General features: G+C 36.9%; 1 protein-coding gene across 3 annotated transcripts; it reads right to left on the bottom strand.

The window, feature by feature from the left end:
• Window positions 1-371: 371 nt before the first annotated feature.
• TBC1D7 (TBC1 domain family member 7) lies at window positions 372-18,759 on the bottom strand. Of its 3 annotated transcripts, XM_026104784.2 has the most exons (9): window positions 18,596-18,758; window positions 17,215-17,381; window positions 16,643-16,787; window positions 15,994-16,074; window positions 12,047-12,234; window positions 9,762-9,899; window positions 7,952-8,097; window positions 1,373-1,502; window positions 372-661 (listed from the first exon to the last, which is right to left on the bottom strand). In XM_026104784.2, the coding sequence occupies exons 3-9, from the start codon at window positions 16,752-16,754 to the stop codon at window positions 575-577; spliced, it is 882 nt and encodes a 293-aa protein (XP_025960569.1). In that variant the 5' UTR covers window positions 16,755-16,787; window positions 17,215-17,381; window positions 18,596-18,758; the 3' UTR covers window positions 372-574. The 3 variants fall into 3 exon arrangements, with proteins under 3 accessions (XP_025960569.1, XP_025960571.1, XP_025960570.1); XM_026104786.2 differs by lacking the exon at window positions 15,994-16,074 and having other exon boundaries at window positions 18,596-18,759; XM_026104785.2 differs by lacking the exon at window positions 17,215-17,381 and having other exon boundaries at window positions 18,596-18,757.
• Window positions 18,760-20,302: the final 1,543 nt, after the last annotated feature.

The raw sequence follows: 20,302 nt of genomic DNA, 5'->3' as shown, positions 1-20,302 counted from the left end.
TTTAAAGTACTTCAGAAAAGCATGTCACCTGGTCATTGTAAAATCTTTTCTCTACCTCAAGCTCATGATGCATCTTCAAGAATGTTTACCTGAAAATTTACAGTATTAATTAAGTACATTTATATTTCTAGCAAAAGAATGCTTTTTGTTCACTAAAGAGTTCCAGCAGATCAACAGCTGCTTCATAAATTCACTTTAAAAACACCTCCACTTAGTAACTAGCTATATCAAGTGCAAGCTGGCACATAAAACTATTCTTATCGGTCCATTTACCATGCTGCAAGAGTTATACTTACTTCCCTAAAAGCCTTAAAGCACTCTGTGCAAACAGAACCCTGTAACTGGCTTGCAAAGAAACAATCCAGACATGATCACACTACCAGTAGATTATCTTTATTTCATCTACATTTATTGCAAAATATTTACACATTGATCACTATGCCATGAAATGCTTTAATGGCATCTTTACAGAGAACAGGAAATGAAGAACATGACACCAGGATGGGGGCCGAGAGGTCCGAGGAGACCTTTCCAAAGTCGTCTTTTCCCAAGCTGTCAGAAGCGAGGAGGTTTTTCAGACTGAGTGTGCTGGAGTCCCACAGTGCATGCGCCATAGATCAACAGCTTTGCTGACAATGGCATCGGTGTTATCTTGAGGAATCTATAAAAGACCGAGGCAAGCTGTCTTGTCAGAGTATTTTATCTGGACTGTTTGTTTCAAATAAAAGATTTTAAAGTTCGAGTTTTATCCCTTCATACAAACCAAAAAAATCTAAATCCCATCTCTGCCCAACCATCCCACCATCACTCAGTCCTACACACTCCATACTACCTCCAGGTTTTAGGCTGGTGTAGCATTGTCCTTCCCCCACACAAAACTTTTATTTAAAAAAATCAGGTAAGATGACCACCAGGCAGATCACACTTCACATATGTGAACTGACATCTGAGAGAACTCATGTGGGCCATCCATGACCATAGATATATCTAACCTAACTTACCTAGGTTACATTAGTCTCCTAAAACCCTGCTGCTATGCTCATTATTATCCATAGAAGGAAAGTTCAAGGTCAGGTTCACAGCCCCATCCTACATCAACACAGAGACGATGCGTAGAGCCTGAAGATTCTTGCACAGGAAAAGAGCAAAAAAGGTGACAGAAACCAATCTTGCAAGGAGCTTTGAAGAAAAATTAATCCAACTTCACCTGAACTTACTTTCCTAGAAAAACCCTTTAGTATCCTGAGGAAATACTGTCAGATCTGTAAATGTAGACACAGTAACACATTCCCCAAATCCTAAAACCTTATAGTAGGCAAAGCCTACTTTTATAAACCATAAAAGGCAAAACAAAGCACAAAAGAGTACTTACGTTTTCCAAAAACTGTGTGATCTTTTCTGCAGTATTCAGTGCTATTATCTTCATTTTAAAAGTTAATAATATCTCCACAGCAACAAAAACAAGAATCTTGCAGGATCCACTGATAACTTTGTCCCAAACTCTAGAAAAAAATTAAAAAGAATCACTAAACATTATTGAACTGCTTATCTGCTTTTTTGTTTGCTAGAATATTCTTCGCACAATCACTTTTTCCAAATTCTTTTTCTGAATAACATGAATGTATTGAACTATTCAGGTCAATGTAAATAAAAGACATTATCAACTACTAAGTCTGTACAGAGTGGACTGATGGCAAGCAGAAATGTATTGATACCTATAGTATTGGTATGTCTAATACAAAAGCCTTGTTTAGAAATGGAATGGTTTACAAGTTAAAATACATAACGCAAATCTTGTTTTAATAGCCTGAATTGTGATAACTATTCTATTATGATAAGAGTGAGAATTTTCCTAGTGCTAAAAGGGAAACAAGGTTTATTTGCATGCCTAATAAAGACACTCTTCAAATGGTTAAGCAGCTGAAACTTCAAATGGATGAGTTACTGAACAACTACATCTGAAGAGGCTAAATACTCCGGATCATTGCTGTATGAGACATAAATATGATGGATCATATCCTACTGATATATCTATAGTGCTTACATTAGACACAAGGAACAGCTATTAATCCTTCCAATCCATTGCACTGTGCACAGTCTCTCTCAGAATTACCTAAGCACTCCTAATGACTTGCACAAAACCATACCGGGACCTGATGGTTTTAATGAAAACTGAGGAGTAGGTCTCAGTTAGAAGTTCTGTTGCTAAACTACTATGAATAATAAAAGGGATATACTCTGCTAAAACAGCCTGCAACGATTTGAAATCATCATTCAGCCAGTAGCTCCATCTCAGGCCCAACTGAACAGACTTGGGCTGAAAGATTATCCAAAACCAGGGTGAAACCATCTGTCAGATGGCAGCTTTGTAATTTTGCATTATTTTTAGTTCTTGAATTTTAAGAACTGTGTCAGAAAGACTTTGTGAGGAATATTGTTCATGCTCTTTCTGGGCATCTCTTAAAAGTATTTCTCCTTTCAAATAAAAACATGGAAGACAAAAATCACATGCTATCTTCCATATTCTCTGACTACAATAATATTAACAGAAAAACTTCCGCAGCCCACCTACAAACTTGGATCTATGGATGTGTTTCGTCAAAAGAAAGCTTAATTTTTATAAGACCTTCACTCTTGGAAGAACTTGCACTTCAGCCTGGAGTGGCAGAAAAACACAAGGCAGGTATAACATCAACTTTGACAGTTTAGTTGGAGTATCACACCTTTAAACAAGGCTTTTATATCTCCTAATCTGAACTGGCTGCTGCAGTTACACAATGGTCATTTTTAAAACTGTGACAAAAATCTATTCTTTCCTTTGTCAGTTTCTTAACCTTTCATTCACTTAGCTCTTTTGCTAGTATTTTCACAACCTCTCCGTTCATCAAAAAGTTTAGACCAGAATTAAATATATAATGAAGAAACAAGGAAAAGGATATGTAAAAACCTCAGAACTATTCTTAAAAATAAACAAACAAAACAACATGGGCAGACAAAAAAAAGGCAGAGCTAATTTCTTTCCATTTGCAATTTAATTTTTAATTCCTTGTCTCAACATGATTAAAAATGAACATAATTCCCACAAGGACAGGAGCAATAAACAAACCAAGATGAAAATCTTACTGCTTCCTTTTTTATTCAAGCACCCCAGCACAAGTGACCACTGTAAATGTAATACTGATGTTGAAATCAGGTCTAGATGTTTTAAGCAAGGGTATGAGAAAACTGAGCTAACAGTTTCTGTTCCATATTGTACAGGTCATTTCCATTCATTTCTAATACATTTTCCTTTAGAAGCTCATCTGGTTAAAACCCCCAAATAGTTCCCCACGTGTTTCATGAACATCAGAAGTGTAACTACCCATAACAACACAGACTAAGAGGCCTCAAAAACAGGAAAGAATTTTTAAAGTTCATATTTGTTAATCTGAATACAAACTTACTTATCCTAAAAAGAGATACTCAGCCTTCTTTCATTATTTTGTTTTCAAGTCTCCATAATTACATTACATTACAGTAAATTTCATGCTCAGAAAACATTCTAATGTTTTTCTGTATTATTTAGTCTGATACCTGAACAAGTAATTTAACAACGGCAAATCAGATGCAATAACATTTAAGCCCCCAGTTTCTAACAAGGTGCTAACAAGTTTTCGAAGAGGGCGCATAGCAAAGCAGATGCTGTTACCACTAACCAGCTGAGTTTGCCACACTCTTCCCCCCCCCCCCCCCTTTAACATTTGCAACTATTGTTACTGCCAATACAACTCCACTAGTGGCAGCAATAGGGACATGACTGTGACACTGTGATAAACAGATTAGCAGTCAGCACCTTATCTATACCAGCAAAACTAGTAAGAAATGGCAGACATTAAGGGTGTCAAAGAAAAAGTTTACATAGAGTGGAAAAAACCGACAGCAGTTTTAACAAAACATATATTTAGATTATTCTATTGTACTTTCACTTTTTAAATAATGGCAAGCATTTAAGATCAAGCATACCATCAGAGATTATAACTTCTAGCAGCTTTTGATATTCTTAGAGATGAGGAAATTATTACACAAATGTCAAATTGTGCTAGCAGCCCTATTGAAGACTGCTGAAAAAGAAAGCACACACTAAATTAATTATTAGCTTTTTTGTCACTATTATTCTCTGTGAAATATAACAGTATTCAGTTAGCCACAGGAACACTCCTGTAGGTATTCCTTGAACAGTGAAATAGCAGTAACAGATACAAAGAAAAATAAAATGAAATAGGAAGCTAAGAGGTAAACAGCATGCCAAAGATCAGGCAAATGAAGCCATTTACTTTTCACTGTCTTTCAGAGAATAAGCTTTTCTGTAGACAACACGCCTTACATATTGTGTGTGTGCACGCATGTGTGTGCACACACAAAAAGCATCACAAGGTTACTGTTCTCTCTTTTTCTGAAATATTATCAAGACTCTCAGAGCTTTGGCACAGAAATGCTACACCTAGGCTGCAAAGTGAAGCACACTTCATCTTATTCCCTGGTTCTGGTCTTCCAATCATCCAGGCCAGGGATGCTTAAAGACAGCCACTGCTTGCTCTTCTGCCACACATCTCAGTGTCCTCCCAGTGGTAACTGGGCATGGATGGACATGATGCGACTCACACAAGTGTCATCGTGGTGTGGAGTAAGGACCTTGTGCCTCTCTGGTCCCCAGAGCTGGGAAGCAGCTCCATTACTTGGACATAGGCAAACAACTGACTGAGAGGTAAGTATTACATGTGCAACTTTCTTTGTAGCAGCAGCCCACAGGCACACTCATGCCTTCACACTCCATAGTACATTTAAAGTATCTTTCATATTTCTGTTAATTCTACTAACAATTGTCTCATTTTTACAACTGGATGTAATTCATGCAGGACATGGAGGTCACAGTTATAAAACTACATCAGCTATATATTAATACATAAGGTTGTGCCAGTTTTGAGATGCAGTCATAAGACTTCAGGAGAACTATTGAATAAACAAGTTGCCAGAGGCTAAAAACCTAGCTCCACCCCATCGGCTACTGCAGTCCTGCTACTGCCAAGTCACCACTGCAAACTACAAATAATGTTAGTCGGGGACATGATACATGATTGCAACACTGGGCCATAAAAAAATCCATAGCTTATACACAGTTATAACTAAAAAGCTGCACTACCCCAGTTGTAGCTGGATCATCTGGCGTGACAGCGCTGGAATGAACTGGCAACAAAAGTGCAATTTTGACTATACAGCTGAAGCCACAAAACGGAAACCATGGTTGAACAGCAGGGCTCTCCGGCCGAGGGTCCATACAGCGCTGTTGGAAAGCTCTCCACACATGGGGCTTACTGAACAGATGCCATGGCAGAATACGAGCAGGGAGAGCAATAGTGAGTACAAACAAGAGGTGCGATCCAATTCTCTCCCTTTTTCAGAGATGAGGGAGCCTTTCTGTCTCTTGTGAGCCTGTGCCACAGGCAGGTCTGTGGCAGGAAGCACTGTGTCTATATTCCAGGTTGGATACAGAGCCTTGAGGAATTTTTTTCCCAAGCCAATGGAAGTGGTTGGTGTGCTCCTCACTTTACCAATGTGGCAGCTTTAAGGAATTTGCTGAAGAACCTTGGTGCATGATACACTGACTGTATTAGAGCCAGCAAAACAGAGACGTTACATAAAGTCAAAAGAAATGTTTCTACACGAGATTGGTCTACCTAAGTTTTCCAAATGAACTTAAGATTAAACTGATGTACAAATTTTACCTAAGTTACAACTAGGAGAATTGCGATATAAAACAGTATTTGTACTGAATGATGTTGCATGTCAGGAATAAAACTGATATTATGCATACTTCATCCCACCATTATTGGATAAAACTTCTGCACAGCTGGAGGGAAGGAGGGAAGTTATTTAAATTTAGCTGCCTGGCAGAGAAAACTACAATTTAGACAAGGCAACAACCTGTCTAAGAAAGGCAGTATTAAATCATAAGTTAAATTAAATCATAAGAGACTGAGCTCAAATCATCTCTCACTTGACCAACCAAAACATAAAACTCACAGGAGAATTGGAGACCTGTTCTTAATTCTCAGCAGTTCCAGTGCTGCCATTTGGCTACATTTCAGATAAGCATTCGGGCTTCTAGATTCTAATCCAAGCAATCTCCAAGCATTAATTAAGTTCATCTGTCACATGCTGCCCATAAAGTATGTTACTTCCTTAGCAAATGAGCCATTATGATTACAATTGAATAATTCAGAAACCTAAACCGACAAGGAAGAGTGCACTTTTATCATATTCCCCTAAGAACGGCTGGGAAGTGGGACTGCTATGCCATCTGAAGTTCCATCACACTGAAATTTTTTTCCAGTGATACAAAAAGTCAGTATTTTGACATTTTTTGTGCAAAAAATTTTTTTTAATATTCAAAATATACCAAAATACTCTATGTCAATATGCTAAAAGAGTATACAAGAATGTTAAGCAGTACACTAGATAAAATATTTTATATTGATTCAATATACTGATTCAAAATGATAGAAGTAGAAATAAAGATTCTGACAAGATGAAATATGAAAATCAAAATTCCCCATCTAGATTTTTTTTCCTTTTACATTATCAAAATGATACAGCTCCAAGAAATGTTGAATTTTCAACAGAAATTTCAACAAAAATGAATCTTCCAACAGAAAAACTGCTCTGTTGGAAGTTTCTCATTCCACTGTAGTTCTTAGTCATAATCCCTACTATAAAAATTAAGTCACATAAGTACTTAAGAAAAAAAAGGCAAACCGTAAGTCATTCAATTGCTTTTAAGGATGAAACAAACATATTTTATATATGGTCACTCTACCAGCAAAACTAAGGATAAAAATTGCCCATCATACACAATCACTACACACCTACACTTGATTATTTTGTAACCTTCTAGGTGCTTGACAAGAATAACTTGCTATGTAACAATTAAGTGCCACAGGGTAATGCCAAAAGCTCTACTATCAACTCCTTCAGTTTTGGTTCAAAAAATTTGTTGGTTCTACTCCTTGCCAACATTAGAACATATACAACCTAAAAGACCACTGTACCACAAGACTGGAGAGCATGGCTGCTAATCTTATAGTTTGTTCTCTAAAAACCCTGTATTTTCATACGGGCAAACAAAACATTTTAAAAGGCAGCTGAAACTTCCTCTGAATCTTCTTGTTCCTTCTCAAATTTTTAACGGGTGGCTGAAAACAAAATGATCCTTTCCTCCATACCAACTCCTGCTCTGCTATTAGCAACTCACTTGTTAATGCAGAAAGGATACTCTTCATCTAGCTTGAATTTTCCATTATCCAGGAGCTCTCAGGTGGCAGAATTAGAGAAATCATACAAGCATCATTTCAAAGGCCCTGCACTGAGAATCTTCCTTTTTTAAAAAACAGACAGACATTTTTCAGCTGTAGAATCCTGCTATAAAGCACTATTATTTCATAAGCATTGTAATACTGAACCTGCCTTAATAGTTTTTAAAATAAACATTCCCAAAATCTTTTTAAATCTGATAATAAAGTATAATGACTCCCTAAGCAAGGATTTCAGTTAAAAAGCTTGAAAACTGACTACATTCAGCTCTCTATCCCTAAATGGGAATTTGGAGTTTGAAATGCAAGGACAACAGAATGCTTAACAGAATCATCTGCTATATTTAACTCCATCCTCTTTTAATTTCAATACCAGAAATGATCACATGCAGATTATCTTGCATCAGTAAGAAGTGGAACTGAATCGAATTTGATCATTTCCAAAACAGCATTACTTTTGAGTTAATTCCATAATCTTACAGATGAAGTAAAGGAAGCTCACCTTCTGGTGGCAACAAGAAGCTGGTACTACTAAAGTACTACTATTTGCTACTAAGCAAATACAAAATGAAAGAAAAAAAAAAAGAAAAAAAAAACAAACTTGCCTCTGTAAACTGGACTCGGGTAAACAGCCTGCAAAACACTTTTTAAACCAAAGACTGTAAGGAAGTTTGCTCATTGCAGAACATGTTTTCAGATGCATCAGGAGTCTGTTATCTTCAACATTCAAATACTGCTCCAGAATTTTTGGCTGAGAAAGGAATTGGAAAATTTTAGATGACTCATATCAGAGTACACTCCATAGTTAATGCACACTGTAAAGCAGTGTATTTAAAAAATTAAATTTACATTAAAAACACATGCTAAAATACTGCACTTGCATTATTTTAGCAAAAAACATGACCCAAGATACAAGTGTTGCTGATTTTTGCAACTAGTTACTTAGATACTTCATTAAACAAACACTCCCTATGTTCCCTAAATTGCTGACCACTAACAGGACTTCTAATATATGCAGAATTCCCTAGGCATTAAGGTGTTTGAGAGCTGAAGGCAATGCAGAGATTAAGCTTGCACTAATTATGGCTACCATCACAAGTAAAATTGGGTTTCATTCACCACAAACCTAATCCCCTTAGCACTCATCAAAAAAACCTACACACAATGCAGCAAAACCAAGGAAATCAATTTTCAGAGTAAATCCCTGTGCAACACATTAAAGGCTGGACATTGATTTCTTCTTTAAAAACCTGAAGTATTTAGAAAGGCTAACAGAACAGCATAAGATAAAGCTTCAAAACAAAAGTGAACAATTCTTATTGTGTGTTTAAAGTCTAATGTAACACAACACACATTTTCATAAATTTAAGAATTTCTTTATCCTTTTTGTCATAATTATAGAAATAGCTAATTACTTCAGCTGTCAAAGGAAAAAATTTCCTTTGTGCATATTCTAACATCCAGAGTCTTGGTAAAATGTATTATAACATAAAACTAGAGAGGGAGATACCTGGCACTCCCTTTGTAATGACAGTACATTCTTTCTTTAAAAATACTCCTCTGTCCATTAAAAGGAATTACAGAGACTGGTATAGTTGAATGTAACAGCTCCAGGAACAGAAGGCAGGTTTAGGACAATATTTCTTAGTTCCAAAAGAATAACCAACAAAGGATATATCCTTAACGTTCTGAAAAGAATTTTCATCCAATGATTGCTAGTGCACAGATCAAGTATGTTCATCTCAGTGGATGCTGCTAACAGAAAGGTTTCTTGCCTTTAAGAGTATTTGAAGAATTACAAAAGCTTTTATATAAATGATTTTATAAGTATGCATTTTCTTAAAAAAAAAAAACAAAACAGCACGACAGAAATTCAAAATTAACAATCTATAAGAAGATTTAAATGATCAGTGCTGAAAGAACTCTATGATAACTTGATTTACAAAATACTATTTTTCTGAAGATGCAAAGTATCCTACTCCATTTATAAAGTGACACAATTGTGCTTTGTCTCACTATAATCCAATGAGCATAGAAAAGCCAGAGATGCATCCTAAAAAGTAGTATAAGTAAGTCAAAATGTTCTTAACCTTGTGACATCTTTAATTGTTTAATTAAATTAAACAAAACAGTTTAAAAAAGTAAGATATCATTGAAACTTACAGTGTAGCAAACAAAAACAGCTTCTAAAGTTATACTAGAAAAAGCATCTTACAGGACAGTACAAATTACAATGCAAGAGCACTACTTCCATCTTCTCAGAACTGTTGGCAAAGCAGAATCCAAGAGGGACCACCTCTGACACTGCACTAGCCCCTATGCACTGTAACTTTCCAAAATACTCAACAAGCATGGTTTCCATGACAACTTCCTCGCCATCTTTATCTCTCTTCTCAAAAACAAACAATTTTTTACCAGTTGTTGTAATGAATCTTTGTGCTTGCTGTTTAGCTGATTCACAAAACAACTAACAAGCCAGTAGCATTCTATAGGATCCTCCACCATTTCCTCCATTGCTTTAGCAATAGCAAGAAACACTTCATCTTCTGGTTCCTGGGAAAGCAAAAAAGTGAATACAGATATTGGACTGTACGACTTAAATTATTATTATATTTCTTTTCCATTCTATTTGGGAAAATGAGATGGAATCAATGTACACAAAGACAGATACTAGCCTTTCTAGCATTCATAAATAAAGCATTCGACAATAGATACCTGTTAAAGCAGAATAAGAAAGACATGTCTTACTTTTTAAATCAAAATATCCAACCAGAGTTTGAAGAAGCTCTGATTCAAAGTTCTCAAGTATTCTCAAAAGAGACAACATCACCTCCTAACAAAGTAGAAATATTTCTACTCCTGTGCACCACACTACTTATTATACTACATAGCAGCAGATACTTTCATCCTTTTCCTTGCTGAGGGCCAACTAGGCCCCTCAAAAACCTTTGCCATGGATCTCAGTTATTGCAAAAAAAAAAAAAAAAAAAAAAAAAAAAAAAAAAAAAACCACATAGCCATGAGCTGTATCCCCAGCTTCAACATACAGAAAAATGATTTGGTTTGAGGTAAACATCTTCCTGGAGACAAATCAATATTGATCGCAAGTGATGACTGTCTTATTCTCACAATAAAATACTACAGGTTTGTGACAGTCACACTACCTTCTTTTCACCAGATGGTATACTTTCATACCACAAGTATAAGCATGCCGAAACAACAGTTACTGGTATGACCACACACAGGGTAGACGCATGCAAGCTGCCTTAAACCTAGCTGGTTTAGAGTTAACAGCTAGCTCAGGAAGTCTTTAAACTGAGAAGATGCATAAGGAGAAGGCTCTGTATTTGCCCCTTTATTATAGTCTTCCTTAAGTGGGCAGTACTGGCCACTTTAGGAGGCAAGGTAAAAAGCTAGATGCATACTTAAGTTTGATCTAACGTAACCATCAGTAGCAGTTGGCTACAGCATCACAGGCTTTTGCAGAGATTACAATTCATGCAAAACATCTGGATAGTCTAAATACTACCGGGATATGTCTGTTACATAGACTGCTGCAATGCACACATACCCCTAATTAAGCTCTCTGCTTTCATACACAGAAAACATGCAAGTCATGCAAGTCTACTAAAATGATCAAATTTCATTTCATTTCAAAACATTTAGATCAATCCAGCATCATTTTTATCCTCCCTCTGCCTCCACAGAAACACATCTACATAACTATTACGCAGACTCCAAGTTTAAGGGGACAGTGACTGCATTGAAAACTGGCTGGCCATAATAGGAAAACAAGCACTTTCTGCAGTCAAACAAGCATAACTCACAGTGACAATGACGGTGTATGAAGTCTTCCAGTCAAAAACATGCCTGGATTTTCCATGATAGCTTTATCTATCCAGGATATACTCTTTACAACAGTAAAATAGCTCATTAGAAAAGCAAGCAAGCCTGTGAGCTAGTATAGCCAATTGCACAAAAAAGGATGCATTGGACCATTACTAGTCAAAATAAGAATACTATGCAAGTTCTTCTATCAAATGTAGTTATTATAGACGAAAAATAAGGTAAGCAGGGTTAAATTTAACACAGATGAATTAACATGGCTCCTTTCATCGCCTCCTCTTTCGCAGACGCTTATACATTAGGTCCACACAATGTTCTTGTCATCACACTATAGACTTATTTAGCTATATGTAAGTGTACTGTAAACTACAAAGCACATGCTATATTTGACAGAAGCCTAGATCCGTCAGGCTAACGGAAAAAGGTCAGTTCATTAAAGCCTAGATTTAAAAACAAATAATTCAAAAATATGATGCAATTTGCATTAAATTGCTGCTTCTGCTAGCTCTGAATTATCCTTGCTCCAGGACATTTAAGAACCTATGAGTTAAAGAAATTAAAGTGAAAACTAGAGTACAAAAGGCTTGAAGCCTAGCAAGAAAAATACACAAAAGATACTTTAAGGCATAAAATCTTAATCTAAGTATCAGGGGAACAAAAAGACAAAACACTTTGACTAAAATCACATATTTCATATTAGTACTTCTCTGTTTTCCATTCACCTCACTTTATCTATCTATGTATATCTGTTGGGCTGCTCACAGCTCAGTTTCTCAAAGGGTTTAAGTATGAAGCTACCCAAAAATTAAAATTATTTTAAAGTTATTTAAAAGACAAATAAAGTGACAACTGACCAAAGAAAAAGCCAAGTTTCGAGGCAATTTTCCTGATTCCAATTGATGTATCCGGAGGAAAACATCTACCTGTGGGGTAGAATCATTGATAAAACGAATTATACGGAGAGCATGGTGAATATCCCAGTACTGCTCCCTCCGATAAGTCATCACCAAAGCATGAGATTCATGGTGAGGAGGAATAATCCCTAAAAAACAAAAAGAAAAAGAAAAAATAGTACAGAGAGAAAACAGAACAATCAAACTCCCTTTCTGAGAAATTTGTCTAAATTCTATTCCTAGTACAATTCCAGTCTACAAAAACATAGGTCCTGGCACTGCATTTCTTGTATAAGCTTTGTCAGAGAATACAGAGGAAAAATCCTACAATATTAGAACTCAGTGGACCAAGAAAGCACTTTAGTGTTAGATTCATAAAAACAAACAAAACATGTTAACCGAGCATAGGCAAAAATCTACCCTTGGACTTTTGTTCCCCAACTCTTCTATGAGGTTTTCAGCAACTAAACACTATCTATTATGTTAGAGCACTGATAAGAAGTGTCATTGTTGGGATAGAAGGAAAATAATTTAATTGGCTTATTTTCCCTCTTCAACAAATTAAGTTTATTCTTAAATGGTGAATCTTACCTGCCACTTGTTTATACTTACCTGTAGTTTTTAAGCACAGTACGACTTCTGTATTTATGCCTAGCTTGCTTTTATTTTGAAAATAAAGCGGATGCATAATAATTTTCAGGTACCTTAGCTGTTTCTGCTCTCAGATTCTACATTTCCAATGAGATGTCCAGGGAACATATGCATGCAATTTACTAATGCAAAGCTACTGGACATCTCAGTCTTAATTTAACTTATTATTACATCTCTGCTGGAATGTTCCTTGCATACTATCATAGAGATTAATCCTCTGAAAAAGCATTCAGAAGAAAATCAATTACATCAGTTAAATCAATTATAGATTAAAACTTAAGAATACCACCCAAACACTTTGCAAGTTAAGACTTTCTCAGCACAACACAAATATGCCAAATGCCTATCATTTTTCTACTTTCCTATGAGAAAAATAAAGAATAAAATTCAATCTAAGTAAAGATGTAGAGAAAATATAACTGTTTATGATATCCAGAAGAGATGCTGAACATTTCACTCGATACTTCCCCTCACTCAAGACTCGATCTCAGTATGCACTGGTGTTCACAACAAAACTGTCACTGGCTTCAACAAAGGGAAGATCTTACCAACACCAAAGCAAAAAAAGCAAAAAAAAGACACTGCCATATCACTAGCGGAGCAGAAATTTTTCTGTTGTAGAAACAGATCAGAAACCAGCCTTGAAACAGGCTACCTGCTGCTTTCATTTTTCATTAAAAGAAAAAATTATTCCTGCCAAGTGTTAAACCATGAAATTGCTCAGTTTTAGTAACAAGCACAACAGGCAGAAACTTATCTTTTATTTACCCACTGCAAACCTGGCTGCACTGCAAAAGCTGGAGCAGATCAAGCCATTTTCATACAATGCAAAAAGAGTCAACATCATAACTATGTACATACATATTGCCAACTGCATTGCTTAAATAAAGAAGACTAGCTTAGACAGAGAGATGTCCAGAAAGCCTTTTAGGGCAGCCTGCACACCATGATGAGTCATACTTGACCAGGAAGTTAACAGAGACATCGCTGACATACCATGTAACCTGGGACAGCATCAAGACCTGTTTTGGTCCTGGGATAATATTGCTGATGGGATAGAATCCTTTTTGTTAAACTTTACTTTTTGTTAAACATTATTTAGAGGAGAAATGTGCAGGGATTTTTTTTTATTGAGGGAAAGATACTCTGCATTGCTATTCGGACTGCCAGCTTTTCTAATGAGTGTTAACACTAAAATGCAGTATAAAAAAATTCCTTATATCTATATCCACCCAAAGAATGCACAGAATGACAGATTAATGCATTACATCATGCTGTTTTGCATACTTCAAATAAAACAGCCTGTAAGCTTTTAAATTTGCATAAAATATGAAACCCTAGAAAAAAACAAAACAAAACAAAAAAAAAGCTTTGAATATCTCTCTCCTGCTTTCTGTGTACTCAGACATCAGTAATAACTTTCCATACAAGTAACTTTGAAGGACGCAACCCGAACAACACTATTTTCTGTTAGGCTCTCATGATTCACAAATCATCATATCCAGAACAGTCAACAAACACTGCTGGCTATACAAGTTTGCCAAGAGACTCTTTTACTATTACATTCTTGGTCAAAGGATCTCAAGTTACTTGTCCAAACCACCTACGCTATATTTCCTCCTATTAATATTTTAAAAGATGCTGACTACTACAGTAAGGCCCAAGGTACAAGATTCTTTTTCATCCTAACATTAGTCCTCTTGCTGCTCAGACTTTTTTCAGGTAGGATTACTCTGTTAGTTCAATGATCAATATCAAGAAGTTCAAGTTCTATAATTTAGATCTTGCACTTTCCATGTTCATTTACCACCTCTCCCCAAAAAAGGCTTACAAATCCAAATATGCAAGAATATAAAGTCAAATGACAGTTTAAATGACAGTTTAGAAAACTGGAGAGAAAAAGGAAGAAAAAAAAACAAAATCATTCAAGACGATTGTTTCAAACTCAATAAAAATTTCTAAGACATATTTAGAACTTCAGAAACTGCAGTGGCATATGGAGACCAAGGTAAAGGAAACAGAAGACAGACATTTATCTGGACATTGTCCAAAACCATAGCAGAACCTAAGATATTTATATATCCTGAATTGGAGAAAAATTGTTTTTTAAACTACTCAGTAATCTCAGGCAGAAGTGGCCAATCTTCCTGACTATGAGTCACATGCCAAAATCTTCATATAGGAGACATCCATGAGACCTGTATCACATTTTCCGGAGAGCCAAAGGTCTAGGGAGAAGTAACACAGTTCACAGATGGGAGCAAAGCTTCCAAGACAACCTGCAGGCTGAGGCTGCTGGTTTCTCCCTGATCAAACAGCACCTCAGATGATCAACACCCTCTCTGTCAGCACAGCCCTGTTAATACAAGACTTGGCACAGGTGCTACACTCAAGCTTTTCAATGTTGTGTGATGCTCTAGCACCAGCAGCTGGGGTCAATCAAATTTCTGTTCCAGAGATTTAGTCATAAAATCTACCTCTCACTCAGCCTGGCAGTTTCTTTACAGTCAGCAACTATAAGGAAAAATTCTGCAGGTACCTTATAAGAGTTAAAATTCCTGAACTCTCCACAACCCCTCCTGTCTTCAAGTGGCATTTCCTCACATTTTAGTATATCCAACCTATTTGACTAGTTATTTGCAAAAGGCCATTAGTACTTTTTGAATTAGTCATCTGAGCAATTCATTTCAAGGAGAAGAGAATTCTGCCCATTTACGGTTCCTGGGGATACTGTATTTGTCTCTGGTCTCATAACTTCTTTAATGGCAAATACCATTTAAAGCTATAAGCAAAATCAAAACAAATCCTCAAACCAAGATCTTTTATAACACAAGCTTCTCCTGAGAACAAGTATCTATTTCCAGACTAATGCCCAGTTTCTTAGGTTTAATCATAGCTTCACTTCAACTTAGTTGTCATTTATTCTAGGAACAAAACTGAAAATCTTTTCAGTTGTCAGTTACTCCTGTATACATCCACCTTTCAAATCCATTTTATAAATGAACTTAGATAGTGTTACAAAGTTAAACAGAGATAAACTCCTGTGTGTGTGCACTTCTGCAAAAGAACGTATGCACAGTATACTAAGTTTTATAATCACTGTTGTGCAAATTAGGTGGATGCAAAAATAGACTAAATATGTATTACTAGGCAAATGATTACAAATACATATCACTAATACTCTAAAAAAAAATTAAAAAAAAAACTTCTTACATACTAATATCTACACAGAGAATCATAGATACTACGCTTCATACCTAAAAGCACCTTCCACACCAATATACGATACATGGATGGCAGAGGAAACCTTTGACTAAACGTGCAAAGCTTCTCAATATCTGTAGAGAAATGAAAGAAAACAAATAAAACCTTAAAGTAAATTAGAAATAGTTATCAATAGTTGTGAGACTCTGATTCATGAGTATGAAAAAATCCTTATCTGCAGAGAGATGTTTTCACTTTGATCATATATTATCAATAAATGCCTCTATCATTTCAGTTCAAAATAAAATGTGCCATATAAACTACAAAACTACAACAATATTTATTTTGAAAACGATATATATAGGCTTGATTTACAATAAAACTATAGCTATCCTATATATTATCTCTCATCCTTTATGCCTTCCTGGCACAAAGAATGACAGAAGAAAAAAAGAAACAAATGAGCAGTCAGATCTAAAATACCTTTTAAAAATCAGATTCTGAAGGTTATGAAACTCAAAGGACTGACTAAGCTAAAATATCTTATGTGTGTGACAAGCAATATTAACAAAGGATCTAGTAGTAAAAGATACCAAACTTCAATGAGTACTAAGCACAGCAGTTACAAACCATTTATTATTTCCAAAAAAGTGGGCTAAAAAAACCTCCAAAATAATACAGGAAATAGTAAAATCAACTTGCCCAAACGATCATCTTTTAAGAGAATTTCCAGCGACTTCTTTTCTTCAACTCCACGAAATCCCACTTTTTCGTAATACACTGACCGGAAGTTTCTCTGAGAGTCATCAGCCATGATCAAGTCCTTTTGAGGAAACAGTAATTCCCCCTAAGAGTTACAAGAATACATTTGTATTATAATGAAGTAAAGAACTTTTGGACACTAGTAAGAGTTGACTCCCTATGTCTCTATGGTATTAATAAAATCTCTAGATTGTGAAAATCTTCCAAGATTTTTTTTGCAGCCTATGCTAACATATACAACCATAAAAATAAACTGGAACTAAACAAGGTCTAAAGATATCAGATTTCCAAACAAAATACATGATTTTTTTTCTTTCTGTAGTACATTACACTCCTTTAAAAAAAGAATTCAAAAATGGTGGAGAGACCCTTGGTAGTTTATGTGAGGTCATGTATTTCAAAAACAATATAAAAAAAATGCAGTTACAAATCTGAGAATACTCTGGGTGCAGCAACCCTAGTCAAGTACAGCTGTTAACCAGATACATAAAGTCACTGGATTTCACACTCACCCAGCAAGTTAACTAGAGGCAAGGGCAAGCCAATGCTGGCCTTAGTGGCAGAGAGGCGACAGTAAGGAATAAGGCTAAGTATGCAGTTTTGTTCTTAAGTTGCAGACTTGAATTAAGTGTTCATTCCATTATCACGTCATGTCAGCCACAGTCTTGAGCCTGTCATTCTAATACCAAAAGATAAAAACATCTCATCCCTGTACTGGGAACAACAGTAAATTGCAGTAAGAACTTTGCTTTTCATAACAGGCAATTTTCATTTCGATTCAGTTCAACCTTCTAAATACCAATTCTCTCTCATTCTCTTCAGGCTTGCAAATACAAGAAAGTTCTATTTTGTAACTCAAAGCGCTGAAAACAACAAGCAAAATGTGGAGAAAAATAATTTTTTGTGCATTTTGTGTGATGAGCAATTATACACCAAAAAGCTTTTCTAGTAAAATTAATCTGTTCCTTGCTGAACCAAAACGCAAACAGGAACAAAGCAATTGAAGACATAAATAAAGGCCGCAACTTTTCAAAGAATACACATACTCAACTTCGCACATCCATGAGGCCTATTTGTGTTTCAAATTAAGTCAATTTTTAGAGCTTGGTGGGATCAGGGCCAACACCTGCCAGAAAAATATACAGCAACAAAGGACTGAACTAATGCCTTCTGAGTCTGCTCAAATACTAACTGAAAACCAAGAAAAAAATATTTATATCACTTGTAAGACATGCTACTTATGCTTTGGATTCATGAAAATGACTATGATAAATGCATATACCATGCATTTAAGGGTCCAGCTATCAGAGGGTTTATTATTAGGTTATACGGCAGCAATGCCTGTAAGCAGAACTCAGATGCTAGACACTCAACCACTTAAAAATTTTAAAAGTTTTTAAATCTGAATTTAATAGGCATTGTTTAGACAGCACTTAGCCTCTGCTGTTTGTAGAAAGAAAGCTGACAGCAGAATCACAAAACAGAGACAAATGGCATTTGAAAAACAACAGCATAAAATGTGACAAAGGAATCCTATTTTAACCATCACTAATCATCATTACACTTGATTTACTTAAGAGTAAAAAGGCAAGAAAACTGTTTCCTCCTTCTCTCCAAATTTAGAAGTGCATTTTCTCATCTGGCAAACAACCAATGTTCCAATCTTTACACATCTTGTCAATAAACCAGAAAAAGGAAGGGGAGCAGGGTAAATCCCCGGCCAGCCCATTAAAGGTACCCAGCTTAAAAGACTGAAGGTAACTCATTCCACTTTCAAAGCATTTTCGGCCTTATCAGCTCTTTCCATCGTGTTACAACACTGCATGCCAGGTGATTTTAAAGACAGCAGGGAAATGAGAATATTTAACAAAGAGACAGACACCAGGACCCTACCTCCCTGTCTTTTAAGGACACGCGCACACGCGGTGAGTCCCCCGAGCAGCTGGCGGCCCAGGCCCCCCGCCGCCCCCGCTACCTCCTGCAGGCGGTCGCGGCCCGCGGACACGTCCCCGCGGCGCGGCGGGGGCGGGGCGCAGCGCAGCGCAGGCGCAGTCCAGCCGCACCGGGGCATGCGAGCGGAACGCAGCGCAGCGCAGGCGCAGTCCCGCCCCACCGGGTCGGGGGTCGGAGCGCGGGGCGGTCGTGGCTGTTGGGGATTAACGGCCGCACGGCGAAGGGCTGGCTCACCCCCGGAGAAGCGGAGGCAGCTGCCGGGTCTGCCGCCCTCTCTCACACGCGCCCCTCCCCGGTCTGTCAGACGGACCTGGCTTCCCCCCCCCCCCCCCACTAGGATTAAACCGATGTCAGGGTGCTTGTGGGGCCTAATAGCTGGTGCCATGTTCTTGCTCTTCCCCATAATATAGCTCCAGGTGTGCCCAGAGCTACACGCAGAGAGAAGAGAGCAGCATCTCTCGTATATCTGTCCCGAGGTGATGTGTGAGGTTTGAGAATTTCAATAGAAGAACAGACAATGCCCAGTACAGAAATACTTAGAGCAGTAATCCCCGAATGACTGTGCCATGCAAGACCAGCATGGAATTATTTAAAGCAGGCATCCCCAAATAATAGAGCTATGCAAGACCACTTGGTATTGCTCATTAATACTGGAAAAAGTTACAAGAAGAACAGCAAAGAATGATACTGCCTGCACTGTATTACTTACTCTTACTAGTATTATGCATAGCATTACTGCCCATCCACTGGGGCGGCTGGGACCATATGTTTAGAATAATACCGAGGAAGCTAAGTGGGTTTTCCAAAAGCAAGGTTTACTTTGGCATATGTGAGCAAGATAACTGATGCTAAAATTTCCGTCCCTTAAAACAGATGAAGGGCCAAGACCTCGGTGTTGCAAGGCCAAGCACACAAAAATCAAACCATGCTGCCAAAATCATGGGATGTCAAACTAACAACATATTTTTACTTGTTTTTCTTGTTCTGAGCTTTGAGATCTTGCCAGTGTTAAAGTGTACAATTACAAGGGCCGGGCAGCTTCTTTCAACAGGAGCTGAGTTTTCAGCTCATAGCCCCTTTCCAGTAGCAGAACCTTTAACATGACCATCAAACACCTGAATTAGCAACACTGACAATATATAAATACTAGTACCCCTCATGTAAGCTTCTTAAACTACTAGACAATAAAAAATACTAGTACCCCTCATGTAAGCTTCTTAAACTCATGTGAAGTGGCGTCTTTTCAAAACGACAGAAACACCCTTTTTTTTTTAGTCTTGACCAATGCTTTTTAAAGGACAAGAGGAAAGCATGCTATTGCAAAATGGACACGCTTTTGCTGAAGCCAGTTCACAGATGGCTTTTTGTTGAGTAAGTCCAAGGCCAACAAGTACTTTTCTTGAAGTAATCCTGTACAGCAGCAGATGGCAGGCTGATGCCATTTTTATATTTTTTGTCTCATTCATGTCAAATGCATCTTTCATCAACAGATGGCACTTGTCTACATATGAGATCTTTTTGGTGCTGTTAGGACCTAAATAGATTCACAAAACAGCTACTGAAGTTCAATTAAATCTCTACCATTTTTAATTATTTATATTAGGCCTTGTTGGTATGTATTACAAAACTATAGTTGTGTTCTAACAA

Source organism: Dromaius novaehollandiae, chromosome 2 (genome assembly GCF_036370855.1).
Source record: "Dromaius novaehollandiae isolate bDroNov1 chromosome 2, bDroNov1.hap1, whole genome shotgun sequence".
Taxonomy (NCBI): Eukaryota; Metazoa; Chordata; class Aves; order Casuariiformes; family Dromaiidae; genus Dromaius; species Dromaius novaehollandiae.
This window is presented reverse-complemented; position numbering and strand designations above follow the sequence as displayed.